Source organism: Mytilus californianus, unplaced genomic scaffold (assembly GCF_021869535.1).
Source record: "Mytilus californianus isolate M0D057914Y unplaced genomic scaffold, xbMytCali1.0.p SCAF_6, whole genome shotgun sequence".
NCBI lineage: Eukaryota > Metazoa > Mollusca > Bivalvia > Mytilida > Mytilidae > Mytilus > Mytilus californianus.
This window is the reverse complement of record NW_026262712.1, coordinates 47,437,869-47,455,030: the sequence shown is the minus strand read 5'-3', so window position 1 is coordinate 47,455,030 and position 17,162 is coordinate 47,437,869. Positions and strand designations below refer to the sequence as shown.

The window sequence follows — 17,162 nt, the reverse complement described above, 5'->3', positions numbered from 1 at the left end:
CTTGAAGCGTTCATTGAAACAAATTTTATGCAAACTTTATAACAACACGTTTAAATTACATTTTCTAAAAAAAAAAGCAGAGAACTGTGTGTATTGTAGAAAATTTAATGAGTTTGAAATTTGTATTCAAATACGCTATTGGAGATCAATAAGTGCCAATAAAATACATTGATTTTGACCTTAGTACATTTTGTAATTAGTGCGTTCGTTAATTAAAAAAACGAAATCCAATACGGAGTCTTTTTATACCGATATTCAAAACGACTCGCGTCATTTGTATTTCAACATTAACGTGACAGATAGTTTTGTTTCAGTATGTATTGGATAAATATGCAATAAACCCACAATAGACTAGTTTCCCCCATCAGCCTGGAAATGACATGGCTAGTTACATTTCATCTTTGACTCTTTACTATTACAAAATTCGGAATATAACAAACAACAATAAATGGTATTATTTTCGTTTTTATATGCCTACTACATGTACTTCACAGGGGTTTTTATATGAATACTACTTCACAGGGATTTTTATATGAATACTACTTCACAGGGATTTTTATATGAATACTACTTCACAGGGATTTTTATATGAATACTACTTCACAGGGATTTTTATATGCATACTACTTCACAGGGATTTTCTCACTGTGTTGAAGACCCATTAGTGGCCTTTGGCTGGTGTCTGCTCCTTTGTCGGGTTGTTGTCTCTTTGACACATTCCCCATTTCCATTCTCAATTTTACTGTGTGTTTTTTTTTTTGGGGGGGGGGGGAGGGGCGGGGGAGGGTTGTTTGTGTGTTCTTTTTTTTTTTTTTCTTTCGTTTTTTACAATAACTTGCATCCTTTTGTTCAAGAGTTCGGCCGAAACCATTATCGTCGCTCTTTTTGTGTTTATACATGGTATACACATACAGGTTCGAGTAATAAGTATATGAACTAATGGATATTTTCTGCGGTTAAGTCAGACTCTTGGAATTCATTTGACATTATTTTTCCATTTATATTTATCACTCGTGATTGTAATGGTGACAAAAATAATGTATAGATACATAACTTATATGATGATGTATGCATATATATATATATATATATATATATATATATATATATAGCCTGTTATATCCCTCCAGCTTTGTGGGATTCGTTTTGCACAAAAATTTAATTTCTGCTCGTTATATAAGTCAGCTTATGTTAATCAGTATGCGCGACATTTTGCTTGAGATTTATTTCGATCGTGTTTTTTTTTTTAGCAAATATATTGATACCTGTAATAAGTGCTTCTGTTATTATGGTAACCATACTACTGACTGTAGCAGTATATTGCAATCGAAAAGGTAAGTACATGTAACTCTTTGTGTGGGGAGGGGATTGGCGTGATTAAAAAAAATACACGTGCATATCCACAAATATTCCAATGCAATGCCAAAAATAGATAAACCTGCTCCACATTATCTTCCAATAATTCTGTTAGGTTAGCAGTGAACGGAAGAGCTTTTTCGTTCCTCTTTTTCTGTAACATTAATTTTAACAGTATTTATTAATGAAATAATAACTATTTTACATAGAAGTCAAATGTGGAATTCTGAAACCAGTTTAAAACTTTTAGAAATCTGCCTCCCGAAGAAACACACATAGGTTCTTACGCTAGCGCACGGAACCGGAAGATACTCCAGGCCGCTTACATCCGTAGAAAACAGAGTTTGTTTGTTTTGTGAGACTTGTAGGGTAGGGACTGAAAAAACATTTTCTGATGGAATGCCCGCTTTCTGACGATATTCGATATAAAATTGAGAATGGAAACGGAGAGTGCTTCAAAAAGACAACAACCCGACCAACGACATCTAAAGTACTCTTATTTCGGAGCTTTGTGTCTATTCTTCTTATAATAGTAGTTGTGTGTGCCTTGTGTTGATCTTTTGATTTAAACCAATAGCGAATGATTTTTACAGTGTGTTCTTATGTTGTGTTACATCACTGACCCAGGTTAGGAGGAGGTATGATCGCTTTCACACTAGTTTAACCTTGCCACATTTTGAATGTGCCTGTTCCAATTTAGCAGCCTTTAATACAGTGGTTGTCATTGGTTCATGTCTGTCAAACAAGTGTTTGGTATTTTTTTTTACGTAAATGGTTTTGTATAAAAAAGGCCGTTAGTTTTCTCACTTGATTTGTTTAACATTTTTCATGTCGGCTATACTGTATTGGTTTTTCTCATTGTTGAAGGCCGTACGAAGGCCTTAAATTGCATACTTTCACTTAATTTTTAATCTGTTGGATAGTTGTCTCATTGAAAATCATACCACATCTCATCATTTTGATATTAAAGGACACACACATTGTTCTCTAAGTATAGAGAAACAGATTACTTCCCTTAAAATTGTTTTGATATACTAGTAAACAATTTAATAATAAGTGCATTGTTTTGCTTTAAAGGCTTGAATAAAATTATTAAGTATTCTCACGCTTTAAATTTGGGATTCCAATACAAAACACCATAAAGCATTTAACTAATAAGGCGAACAAAGAATAGACTATCACAGTTTATGGCCAAACTCAGTAAAGAATCGTCTAACTCTCATTTAATTGGTAAATTCAACAACACTTACCGTTATCTTGATGATATTTTTTCATTAAATAATCAAGAATTCTCTAAATATACTAAGGAAATTCATCCTAATAAATCAAATATTAACAGCAATAACTGTCCTTTCCTAGATTTAGATATTTCAGTGTTACACCAGAAGCTCTACACAAATATTTACGACAAAAGGAATGATTTTTCTTTCCCTATTGTTAATTTTCCTTTTTTGGACGGCGATGTTTCATTGGCACCGTCTTACGGTGTATATATAATCCAACTCGTTCGCTATGTCCTTATCTGTAGTGACGTTTTGGATTTCAATGAGCGTAATCTATGTATACGTATTACTATTAGATTATTAAGTGAGGGACTTCGTTACCACAAATTACGTAAAACCATTCCTAAATTCTTCCAATGATACAAATATTTGGTTTGCAAGTTTGGCTGTAGCTGTAGAAAACTTATTTACAACGGTGATGTTGTTAACCGAGCCCGAAAATTAAGATACGATCCGGGTAAACTTATCAATCCTTTAAATAAATTTATTCTAAAAGGTTATCAATTCGAAACTGTAATTATATCTTTGGATATTGTTTTTATTGGTATAGATATTGAATTTTTTATTAGTAAATTAAATCCATACTAAATAGTATTGTTCTACACATATGTACTTTCATGGAACTACAATCTGTCGATACCTATATTTTGGCATTGCCCAAGGTCATGTTTTTCTCAGACTGTTATAGATGTCTTTACAATACATCCGTTGGATGCTGGATGTGTACTGATTGGTATTTTAGTTTTAGATACATGATTTTTTTCTTATTTGTAATTCGCTTTGAACTAGCTGTTAGTAATTCTGAGTACTCTTTTTTGTTGTTAGGGATGAGGAATGGATAAATACCCTGCCACGTCCCGTCTGTGTTTTTGTTTGATGTTTTTCTGCTTTGAATCGATCTGCTGAGTTAAGCCTTTTCAACTGATTGTTCTTATGTTGTGCTGTTACACCAATGACCCAGGTTAGGGGGAGGACTGAGCGCTCACAAACATGTTTAACCCCGCCACATTCTGTATGTGCATGTCCCAAGTCAGGAGCCTGAAGTTCAGTGGTTTTTCGTTGATTTATGACTGTCAAATTTGTTTTTCGTAAATTGTTTTGTTATAAATTAGGCTGTTAGTTTTCTCAATTGAATTGTTTCATGTTTTTCATGTCGAGGCCTTTTAAAGCCGACTATACGGTGTGGGTTTTTCTCATTATTGAAGGCCGTACGGTCGCCGATATTTGATTACATCCACTACATTTGAAATTTGGTGGATAGTTGTCTCATTGGCAATCATACCATATCTCCTTATTTTTACATAGGTAAATTGTTTTTGGTCACAGTTATCAAACCAATATCAATCGTACTAATAAAATTTATAATTAGGCCGAACAGCACATCAGATGTATGTTGATGACTCAAGATTAGTAATAAAAGGTGCACAATAAATCCCGTAACCACGTAATCTTGACCTTTCCGCGACTGGTCGTCACAAACTTTAGAAAATCATATCTAAATAGTTTGGTGTCCGGAAAAAGATTTATCTTAATCTTAAAAAAGGTAAAGAAATCACCAATTCACCAACATTCCAACTGACTCCATTTTCAGAAAACGACATATGTAACAAACATAAACTTTTAGTTACCGCTTTACAAGCAGAACCAAATACAATGAAAGTCCCAACTATGTATTGGCTTCCGAAGCTACACAAAACACCTTACAAATATAGATTCATTTCGTCTTCAAGCCATTGTTCCACTACTAAATTGTCTATTCTTCTTACCAGTACACTTGGTACAATCAAAAACCTGATAATAAATTGTTCAAATAAGGCCTTCGAAAATAGTGGAATTAATTACTTTTGGAGTGTCAAGAACTCGTTGGAAGTACTTGATAAATTGCATGCATATATTGGTGATTTTGAATCTGTTCAAAGTTTTGATTTTTCTACCCTATATACCACATTGCCTCACATTCTCATTAAGAAAAAATTCACACACCTAATTAAATGGGCATTTAAAAAGTCAGAATGTGAATATATATGTTCAAACTCTTTTAGGTCATTTTTTAGTAGCAATAAACAAAAAAACTATGTCAATTGGACATGCTTTGATACTATATATGCCCTTGAATTTTTACTAGATAACATTTTTGTTCGCTTTGGAGATTCCGTATATCGTCAGGTTATCGGAATTCCAATTGGGACTAACTGTGCACCACTTATTGCGGACCTTTTTTTGTATTGCTATGAGTTACAATTTATGACAAAAATCAGCAAAGACCCATCGAAACAACATCTGATACACAAATTTAATAATACTTTTAGATATTTGGATGATATTTTGGCTCTCAATAATGACGACTTCAGTGTGTATACTAAAGAAATTTATCCTGTTGAACTTACTTTAAATAAAGCTAATACTAACAATGACCACTGCCCTTTCCTCGATCTTGATATCTATATAATTAACGGAAAGCTTAATACTAAAATATATGATAAAAGAATTGATTTTTCGTTTCCTATCGTTAATTATCCATTTTTAGATGGTGACGTTCCCTTGTCACCATCTTACGGTGTTTATATATCTCAGCTTGTACGATTCGCTCGTGTATGTAACAATGTTTTAGATTTTAACGAGAGAAATTTATGTATTACTGAAAAATTATTACACCAGGGTTTTCGATATCACAAACTAGTCAAAACATTTACTAAATTTTATCATCGGTATAAGGACATCATTCGTAAATATAGCTCAACATGCAGACTTCTTATACGTTCAGGTATTTCACATCCAATTTTTTATGGAAATATTCTTTATAAAGCACAAAAATGTCAGTATTCACCTCTGAAGCTAACAAAACCTTTAAATAGACTTATTAAGAAGGGATATAGTTACGATACTGTTGTCAGGTCATTAAAGATTGCATATTTTGGCGTTAATATTGATTCACTTATAGGGTCTTTGCATCGGCACTAAACACATTTATTTAAAAACCAGTTGTTGGCATGACACGGGTTATGTTCTTCTCATATATGTTATGATGGTATGATACTAAACCCCTAACGGGAAGGATTGTGCCTGATATTCATATGATGAAGACATAATCTTTCAATCAGTTTAATTGAAGTCTGGAGCTGGCATGTCAGTTAACTGCTAGTAGTCTGTTGTTATTTATGTATTATTGTCATTATGTTTATTTTCTTTGGTTACATCTTCTGACATCAGACTCGGACTTCTCTTGAACTGAATTTTAATGTGCGTATTGTTATGCGTTTACTTTTCTACATTGGCTAGAGGTATAGGGGGAGGGTTGAGATCTCATAAACATGTTTAACCCCGCCGCATTTTTGCGCCTGTCCCAAGTCAGGAGCCTCTAGCCTTTGTCAGTCTTGTATTATTTTTAATTTTAGTTTCTTGTGTACAATTTGGAGTTTAGTATGGCGTTCATTATCACTGAACTAGTATATATATTTGTTTAGGGGCCAGCAGAAGGACGCCTCCGGGTGCGGGAATTTCTCGCTGCATTGAAGACCTGTTGGTGACCTTCTGCTGTTGTCTGTTCTATGGTCGGGTTGTTGTCTCTTTGACACATTCCCCATTTCCATTTTCAATTTTATGATATAAAATAGTGAACAGGACAAGCCAAAAATATACTTGCAGTATACACACAGCATTTTATAAAGAACCTAGATAAAACGGCAAATTCTCTTACATTGTAATAGTTTTCAAAAGTAAGACATCAAGTATAATTGTAACAGGCAATCTGAAGAATAAGGAATATACATTTGTTGTAAAAACAAAACAAAAAAGACATCAATCGCCACATTTTTGTTTTCTTGTGGAGTATTTTTACACCCAACATATATAAAACAAGGAAATGTATATAACGTTCATTGGCCGATAATAGATTTTCTTTCAAGATGTTAGTGTACCTTATTTTGCATGGCATACTCCGTAATATATGAAAACATTGAAAGATAATTAATACATGCTCCCGTTACAAAAACGAAACTTCTTACTAGAAACCTCTAGAGAAAGAAGATAACGTATAAATAAAGTTCAGGTTAATATCGGACATAAAATGCATGATCGATTCGCGATGTTCAAATGGTGTTATTCCCGTTTACCAGACAAAAACCCTAATGTAAATATTGTCCATATCCTGTTCTATTATACCCGAATTTTTACATTATATGCATGTCTGATACTTCAGTAAAGAAGATATGGTTATGCTTGTCTGGAAGTTTGTATCAACGACCATCTATATTGTGAAATGCACAGTTTTTAAAAATTGGGGACTCTTTTTAACTGTTGTATCAATGTGTATTCAAAAAAGGAAGAAGAAGAGAAAAGAAAAAGAACATTGTATCAGATGAAGACATTCCATTATTAGGTATAGTAATTTATGTTCAGCTTTACATCAATTATCCTTATTGAACGAACAACATTTACTAACAAAACACCATTTATTTAAAAAAAAAGCATTTTTCAAACATATGCTCCAACCAAATCCCTGAAATACTATACAAGAAAAATTATGTTAATATGCGTCAAAAACAATAAACGAACTTGCATCTACAGAAAATTCGTTTTTTGTTTTATTGACTGCAAACTTAATCAAATGAGTCAGAAAAAGAGTAAAAGTTAACAACATAACATAACAGCATGAGTTTCTAGATGCGAAAATATTGCAGCAAAGACTCATGGACTACTTAGTTTTACTTTTTAACTAAAGGCAAGTCTCATATTTGTTGCTTTATGAGAAATTTTCAGTATTGCTGTTCAGTTATAAAAAAATAATTGGGCCTTCATGATATCAATACTTATATTTTGACATGATGTTGGGTCATTCTTTTCTTAGAACTGTTTATCACTAATTTCACTAATCCGTTGGAAGTGTACTGATTGATATTTAGTATGTGAAAACATATTATTTATTTATGAGTTGTCTAAATGGACTTTGATCTAGCTTCAAGTACTTAAAGATTCGTAATTTGTGTCTTTTTTCTTTTTGATATTTGTTTTGTTGTGCTTTGTGTCAATCTGATAACCCTTTCCAACTGATTTTTACAGTGTTTTGCTGTTACACCACTGTCCAAGGTTCATGGAGGGTTAAGCTTCCAGAAACATGTTTAAATCCACAATGTATCTGTACAAAGTCAGAATCCCTGTAATCCAGTTGTTGTCGTGAACTTTCTGTCTGCAATATTAGATTTTGGTTTATTGATTTAGCATAAATCCTGTCGCTAATTTTCTCATCACATTTTGTCATTCTTGGGCGCTTTATAGCGTAGTATAAGATTTTTCTCATTGGTTGTGGCTGAACTGACTTCCTAGTTGAATCCTCAGACCAATTTTTTTTTCAATATATGCCATTGTCTGTAGGATGGTACAAGTTGTCTCTATAGATGGTTCTAGTTGTCTCTATAGACTGTACCACTTACCTTTTTTATAAACCTTGTGAGTTGTACTGAACCAGGGCATCACTGGTTTTCATTTCAAGATGTGGATGAGTACCAGTAGGGTGTGTAAAGTGAAATGATACAATTTTTACTCCCAAAAAACCTAAACATTTCACAGAATTGATGATTTTTTGCGTTTTTTTCATTTGAATGACTAAACGCCCCTATATTATTGAAATATTGAAAATGAAATTACCAAAATTTATAATTTTTTATCCTTCCAATATTTCTTTATTATTACAGTTTGTAAAACAAATATATAGATATTAGCCATTTAATAGACAAACAACAAAGAAGAAATGAGTGATGTAGATTCATTTCTATCATTCCAAGCCATTCCAAATCTTTACATCAACTTTTAATCCGTATGAAATTCTCTATCGTATGGTTAAATATATTTTACTACTGTGATAAGAATACTTTTTTTTTCAGATAATAGTTTATTTGCAACAATCCAGAAAAAAACGCTTGTTCTTATACATATTACTACTTCAATATAGAATTTAGAAATGCAAATTTCTTTAACTTTCCCATGACTCCATTTCTATCATTTATTCCTCGTTAATGGTGCTAAAACAAAATAAAATGTATAAACCCAAATAAATCCCTAAAAGGATACCAAGACAAGCTCATAAATACCTGTGTTTCAAGAGAATAAAAAAAGAACTCAACAAATATTGATTTTTTTGCGATCAGCAAATTTGTCAAGTATAAACGTTTTTTTAATCAAATAGTTGTGTAAAAGCACTTTTATTAATCTATTGGGTTTTATGTTGTGGTACTTTCGAGGACTTTCAGTGCCTTCGACAAATTGTAAATCATCTAAAACAAAGACCGCATTCAGTGTGATGCATGCAACACAGAAACAGATCGTAACACTTTCATTAAGTAATTTAGGGCTTCAGGTTAACAAAATTGAGTATGAACTTCTCTTTTCCCATAAGGCATTTATTATGAACTGATGAAATGTCAAATTTTTCTTCTGATTGTAATGTACCTAAGCTAACTCAATGTGTTTTATTAAGAAAATGAAAAGTACCTGGTATGTTCATCTCTAGGGAAAATTATAAAATGAATGTGAAATATTTCCATTTCAAAAAATAACAAGAAAAAACAAAAAACATAATTTTTACTTTTTCTTGACTCGTTAAGGAAAATGATATGATGAAACTTGATTGTGGCATTTGATTATGGTCAACGTCTTGCGAAGGGTAAAAAAACACATCCTTGGCCACAAATGACTTTTTATACATTGTACTGTTTCAATACTAGTTTACATCTCTACTGTCAAATGGGACGAAGAACTGTGTTAAGGAATATGATAGTTGTTTTCCATTTGTTTGATGTGTTTGAGCTTTTGATTCTGCCATTTGATAAAGGACTTTCCGTTTTGAATTTTCCTTAGAGTTTGGTATTTTTGTTATTTAACTTTTTAAATATATAAACGGGACATAATCGTCTGCAAAATGAATTATTTGAAAATGGTAGTTGCTAAAAGTTCATAATGATAACAAACGACTTCTTGTTTTTAAAATTTACCATATGAATATAACCGGGTTTTGTGATGTAATCTCAGGTTTTTGATTCCCAGTTGTTCAACAGCTGGATTGGTGTGTCCATGCAAACCGATTCGATACCATCCAATAATTCGAGGACCTTTCAAATCATACTTTTGAATTTTACTATTTTGTATCGTCGGACATATTTAAGGTCACACATGAAATTGAAAATGTTCACTAATTCTGTTCAGACGCTTTAATAAATGTAATAGGTTTTCAGTATCGTCGATAAAAACTGTAATATTTTAAGATAGATTTGTTATTATGAATTGAAAACAAATGTCGTCTACACAAACGAATATCCGATCAAAGAAAAGACATTGATAAAAGTGCTAATGACATTGCTTATCATAACTCATATGATTGCAATATTGTACAGATTTTAGTTCTATATATGTCTTATGATTTTCTTAATGATTATAGTACTTGAAATTGTTTCAATTATTTTCAGTTATTGTAAAATCCTTTGCTATATTTCTGCTATGAACTACGTATAATGTTTAACCGTAATTCTTTTACAGACACGAATGACAAGACAGTTCAAGTACACCCTAAAGAATTAGACTCTTCTGGTAACAGATTACAATGTATTTATTTATGTAAAAAAAAATATTCTAGAACTGGTATTTATCAAAAGTTCTGTGACATAGCTTTCATATGAGACTATTTCTTGCATCAATTACTTGATCTATAGCAAGCAATAATCTTGGTACTTTCTATAGGTATCATGTCATCAACTAACATATCAGACACCCTTACACTATAGATTGTACATTATTACTTAAAATCATGTTTTAGTAATGAAACCATCAAATGTATTTCTAAACTAATAGTTGTCAATTCTAAAATGCGTCGATATAATTTTAAATTTTAAATTTGGGAATCTAGATTCTTGTATCGTGATCTCAATTTTACGGTTAGGACTAAATGTCAATCAATGTTTGGATTTTGTCAATTGCAAGATGTTTGTACTGCTTCAAAACCTTCAAAATATAAAAAGAAATACAGATTGTTTTTGATAATAAAAAAAAAGCAAATGAATAAATGTAAACCTTGTTATGTTTCAAATTTAAGGAATATTAATGAGAAAAATATAGAGTATTAAATAAGGAGATGCGGTGTTATTGCTAAAGAGACAAATATCAAACATATAACAAAGAAAAAAGAATGTAAGCTCCTCTGAAGCCAAATTGTCGAAGGTCGTCATCGTAAGTTTTAGTAGGTTGGTACAAAGTATGATACATCTAATAAATACGTGTATATCTAATAACAAATCAAAAACAATAGATGTGTATGAGTTATTTAAAAAAAAATTGAAAATGCAAGCACAAAGTATGTGCAATTGAGTTGATGTTTCAAGAACACATAGACCCTAATATTCATCTTCTTTTCTTCATTAAAATGAAAATAAATAACAAACCACAACATTTATACAAAAGTATAATTCATAAACTTGACAAACAAGAAATGTAAATACTTTTTTAGAAGACATTTATTCGTTATTGGCATTGATTGTATTGATTTATATTGTGTACATAAACTTAATCACTCATATACTGAAATAAAATGATTTAGAAAAGAAATAATCAAGCATAAAATACAAAACTGACCCTGAAAATGAATATTTAAAGTCAATTCCATAGAACAGAACGTTAATAAAAACTCCTGTACGTGTCTAACCACTTGATTCTCCTGTTCACAGGTTTATTGGATAAATAGGTCACAAGTCAGGAGCCTCTGGCCTTTGTTAGTCTTGGATGTTTTTTTTAATTTTAGTTCATTTATATGTTTCGGAGTTTAGTGTGACGTCCATTTACACTGAACTAGTACACATTTTTGTTTAAGGGGCCAGCTGAAGCCCGCCTCCGGGTGCTGGATATTCTCGCTGTGTTGAAGACCCATTGGTGGCCTTGGGCTGTTTTCTGCTCTTTGGTCGGGTTGATGTCTCTTTGACACGTTCTCCATTTCATTCTCACTTTAATTGAATTTGAAATTACCAAAACATGTTTATATATTTTCTACTATTATGCTGCAATAATTTAAGGATTTGTATAACTTTTTTTATTACTTTACGGAACTTTTATTCCCAAAAAGTGCAAGTATTCATTAGAGAAGTTTGTCAAATCAAAATGAAATGTAGTACAGCAGTTGTGCAATAAAATAATGTTTAATTAGTTTAAAAAGGACAACTCGTACATCATTCATTGCTAGTTTCATATAAAACATGCTATTGCGTAAGCAGTAGATTGTACAAAAACATAATATAATATTTTATCAAGAAGATTTTGTATAATCTTAATGGTTTCGAAGTTAATTTGTTTTGTGCCTTTTCGTTTCATTGCAATCAAGTAAGAAGTCGTTGACTTGAATGTTGAAAAACTTCAATTGTTTCCTGGAAAAGTTGCTTTTAGTCACTATTGATATTAAACCTCCTGCAAAATTATTATAAATTTCTAAATTCCCGAAACGAAATGAATTATTTCATATTCTTTTGACATAGGTGGTTTTCTGAAAGTCTTTCAATGTATCTATTCATTCAAGAAGTACTTAGAGAAGGAACATGTACTAATACAAATGAATAGTCTTTAATGGAGTCGTTTTATCATACCACGAAGTCAAACCTTAACCTGCGTGGTGTTACTTTGATGAATTCATGATATGCTGTTTAAATTAATTTAGTTCAAAATTTCCTTCTAATAAATTTGAAAGTTCTTAGCAAGTTTTATGTCTGTTCCCACCGGAAATTAAAAACTGTCACAAGCGGGTGTTAAATCTTATATTCAAACCTTTTGGGTCATTACATTTGCTCATTTTTTTTTCTGTAACACAAACAGTGAATTGAAAAACAAAACCACGCAGAAATGATTTTTAGAAGGTTCTACTCAGCTTAAGTGCTAACATATTTTATTGTTCATAATGTATAAGACTCAAGTTTTACAATTTAATAATATCTTACGGATGTGTTGTTACTTTGGTCTAGATGAAAAAACAAATATTGCTTCAAGGGACAAAATATTGGTCCATTGATCAAAATCATAATATCATCTTAAGAACCAATAGAGACAAAACTTGACAGGTATGTTCCTGCGAAGGCCTGTAGCATGTTTTGTTTCTTTACAAAATCATTGATCGTGTGATCGTCCAACTACAGTAATCACTAGCACTGAAGTTGTGAGTTCGAATTCCGCTCCGACAAGGTTTTCAGTTTTCCTGCCGAAGGTTGTTGGTTCTCTCCTTAAACTCAGGCTTCCTCCACCAATGCTGCCTAGTCGCCATTGTTTACCCATGTGTGCTGAAAGGGGAGTTAAACACAAACCAAATAAAAAATAGTCAATCAAAAAGACAAAAAGGTTGCCAGCAAAGCTCAATATTTACATTAGAATGTACTGAAAAACAGCGGATGCATATACTCATCAGGACTAAATGACGTGACAAATCATGTTAAGCTAACACAGTGTATTTTAATACAAGTGTGCTGATGAAAGTTTATTCACTTACAGGAACTCATGACCAGTATGTGCAGGTCAACTTTGATGCAGATAACTTTTTGTTTAACAGCACTTTGCCAGAGTCAAATACTACGAGAGGTATTGTATAATAAAAAAATTTCGAAATGTTTTTTGCAAATTGCTTTTCATTATCATATTAACGTTTGGCGTTCCTGGTGATGGTAAATCCAGAGTCGGACGCATAACAATTATAAAGTGTTATTTTCATTTTCTAATATTAATGAAACGAGTTTTATACTTTTCTTACAATTATTTTGCAGCGAATTACAATTATGAAAATAACGTTTATAGCTGAAAACAAGGCACGTATGTTTATCGTTGGAATGCCGTTACTTTATTGCCGTTTCTCGGTTGGAATTATTTCCTTATACTGCACATTGTACAAAAAAGAGATATCCGAATGTTATATGTAAACTGCGATAATTTGTCATCCCTTTCTACTTTTACAAATATATTATGATTTTTAATTGTCATGATCTTGTTTTTGATGAAATAAAAACGGAGACTTTAGATATAAATTGTATTGAACACACAAAGATCGTACCTTGTCAACTACAAACAATGAAAAGTTTGTGTTTTTGCAAAATAGCTATAATTTTCGACGTCTACATAAACATCCAACACAATGACAATCCTCTTCTTTTAAAGTATACAAACTTAAGAAGCTTAATGTAGAATGCCAAGGGAGTGATTACGTATGCCTTGATTGGACAAAATAATGTCACTGATTTTTTTCATATTTTCCATTTTGCAATTGCTTTTGATCCTTAAAATAATAATGGTTGCTTTTGATCCTTAACATAATAATGGTCACCCCTTCACCCTATAATTACGTTTATCTGATTTGTCAATATGATAAAGCGGTTCTTGTTATATCAAGTACGCACAGTTTTACTTAGTTACTCTATATTTATTACGTATGGTCATAACGATCAATATGTGTTATTCAATCCTTACGATGATTGTGCATACCATGTTTTCGATTGCAGTTTATTCAATTTTTCCCATGTATGAGGATTGAGCATGAACGTTGGTTTCAGCTTCTCAGCGGATTAAGTTTAGTTTTGGTTAGGGCAAAAATCAAAATAAGACTAATGATTTCATTCGCAAAGCAAACTAACAAAACAAAATATATTTTTTTTCTTGCTTTACAATTTGTTTGCCATCATTTGCAAAAATAATTGGAATATAAATATCATGATAGGCTCACACGGAATGATGTTTTCAGTTTACAATTGTCTATACTTTTATATGCATATGCATTGATGAACAAGTATTCACTTACAGAAACTGATAACCGGTGTGTGCATGTCTTCTGTGAAGCAGATAGCCTTTTGCCAAACAGCTTATTTCAACTATCAAATATAAAGACAGGTACTATATATATTTATCATGTATGTTCCAATCGTCGTAACTACAACATGTACAATCCCGTCCCCTTTTCCCAGAATGTGACCTACCGAATTAGACTAATTACCGGGTTTCAACTAACATGAGCAACACGACGGGTGCCACATTTGGAGCAGGATCCTATCACCCCCAGTTTTTGGTGGGGTTCGTGTTGCCCAGTCTTTAGTTTTCTATGTTGTGCTTTGTGTACTGTTGTTTGTCTGTGTGTCTTTCACTTTTTTTTTGCCATGACGTTGTCAGTTTATTTTCTACTTCTGAGTTTGAATGTTCTTTTGGTATCTTTCGCCTCTCTTTTAAAACCCAGTATTTTTTATTACAAGCTTTGCAGGATATTTTTTGTTTTCATAATAACTTTTCATATGATTGGTGCATTTTTGATATTTTCTTTACAACCAGTTGGCAGCTGATTACATTTATTTAAAGGAGGTCAGATTGGTGAAGGTAAAATTAATATCTCAATCATTGGATTGCTGTAACTATACTGTCGCGTTTCAGTTGAAACTATTTTCTCAAAGCTTTAGTAAATGGGTTCAATTGATATATGCCTCAGAGCTGGAGATTAAGAAAACCAAAGACACAATTTCATCCGCCCCATGTTTTGACATATACCTCGAATTTGACTCCAACGGTCACCTCATTACCATATTCTATAACATTGTCCTCCCTTAGCAGCAATATTCTAACTTCACTCGCGTATGGAATACACCTGCCTCAACTCAAATGGATATTCAAAAGCTTGTAGCTGCAACTCAGACTTTGTAAAAAGTTATCTATGTCTGAGCAAAAGGTAAGACTTATATGCAGTCCTTGACGATTGTTATTGTTTGTTTATTTGTATTGTTAAATTTAGTTATTTGTTATATCTATGATGTATGTTTACACAAATTAAGGCGCTGGATCCCAATTGTTGTCACGTTAGCAAATCATTTATGATTGGGTTGCTCAACCTATTCATGTCAGAATATTTCTGCCATTCGGAACTAATACCATAAGGGAACTTCTATTTATAACAACTAACAATAGTCAACTGTGATCATTCTCGTCCTTTGCTTCCTATGCGTTTTATGATTTGTCCTTTTTCATGATCCAATGTTTAAATGAAATAAGGACATAGGCTAATTTATAAAATTGGGAAGTTTTAAATATCCATCTTACTGAAGAAAACAAAGATAAATACAACATTGAGGGTCCTTTGGCAGTTATTGAAAAAATAAATGGTTTTATATTTTGCAAATTAAATATATTTTTTGTAAACATTTTCAACCAACATTATGACAAACCTTTTAAGTGTACACATTCAAACAAATTCAATGAATATTGAACTAGGGGATAGATAGGTGTGCAATTGTTGGACACAATATTTCTAATGACCTTTGACATAATCAGCTTTGCCTTTGCTTTTGATTCTTGATAATGAAATCATCCAATCCACATCGAAAATTAGGATCAGCTAGTTTTTTTTCAATATGGTAAAGTGGTTTTTCCCATATCACGTAAACGCAATATTGTATGACATCTGACAATGGAAATCACAGTGTGTCCTTTATCCATTACGATGATTGTGTATACTGTGTTTTCTACCGCAATGTAGTTAAAGAGAATAGTTTAGAAAGATTGAACATTGGATTTTGAATTCTGATTAATTTTCTATAACTTTAACTGAGGCATTTGATTTTGCATCTGAAGGGAAAAAACAGATTAATGATTATGTTTACAAAACAAACTAACAACAATCAGTTTCAATTAGCTGACTTTGATAGGACAATTCAAACCGTTATCTTACAAAGCAATTTATAACTTTTTAAAAACATCTTATAACAAAGAATGTATTTACAGAAAATCACGAAGAGACAGACGATGAAGATTACGTACAAGCGCCAGATGATTTAACATCGGAATCTATACATGACCGCATTGAGACAGAATCAAAACAGAACAATGGTACTATTTTATCATAATTCAACTAAAAATTACTGTTACAACACTGTCTCATGAATAGGGAGGCCATACACAAGTTTAATCCCCGCCTATTCTTTATTAGTCAAAAGTCAGTATGATTCCGATGTTAAATCGTAAAAACATTTACCGAAAACCAAAATATGAAAAGTGTGTGATTCTGTAGTAGTAGTTGGTTGCTGTGTGTCATATTTTTGTTTTCGGTAAATGTTTTGTCATCAATCAGACCTTTGTTGTGTCTAGTTTGAATTGTCTCACGTATTGTAACGGTGACATTTCATAGCTGACTTCACGGTATTGTCTTATCTTGCTCATTGTGATCTTTAGTTGCCTAACATACGTCATGAGAATCTATCATGTAGACACGTATTTCTAGACACTTTTTCCACTGAAATCCTGAAACATAGTGGTTTTTTGGTATAAAAAAGCCTTCAGCAAAAATGATTTTGTATGTATTACATGTTATATCATGATATATCAATATAGGCTATAAAAGAGATCAAACAAAATAAATGAACTAGCACATCAAACCGTGGTTAATTTACAAAGCAAGCAAATATTATCATATGTATTGAAATAATTTTTTGCTGAAAAAAAAAGCAGAGGTGCATATCTTTTTTGCCAAGGAGATTATATGAGCCA

General features: G+C 32.0%; 1 protein-coding gene across 3 annotated transcripts in view; it reads left to right on the top strand.

Annotated features, from left to right (window-relative positions):
- Nucleotides 1-17,162, top strand: part of LOC127706387 (uncharacterized) — a 50,077-nt gene that overhangs the window by 30,095 nt on the left and 2,820 nt on the right. For 2 of the 3 annotated variants that reach the window (XM_052210969.1, XM_052210968.1), the window contains exons 7-12: nucleotides 1,251-1,334; nucleotides 6,961-7,017; nucleotides 10,167-10,217; nucleotides 13,146-13,232; nucleotides 14,442-14,528; nucleotides 16,401-16,505. In XM_052210969.1, coding sequence (XP_052066929.1) covers nucleotides 1,251-1,334; nucleotides 6,961-7,017; nucleotides 10,167-10,217; nucleotides 13,146-13,232; nucleotides 14,442-14,528; nucleotides 16,401-16,505 — 471 coding nt within the window. The remainder of the gene's footprint in view (nucleotides 1-1,250; nucleotides 1,335-6,960; nucleotides 7,018-10,166; nucleotides 10,218-13,145; nucleotides 13,233-14,441; nucleotides 14,529-16,400; nucleotides 16,506-17,162) is intronic. The other variant, XM_052210970.1, reaches the window with a different exon arrangement.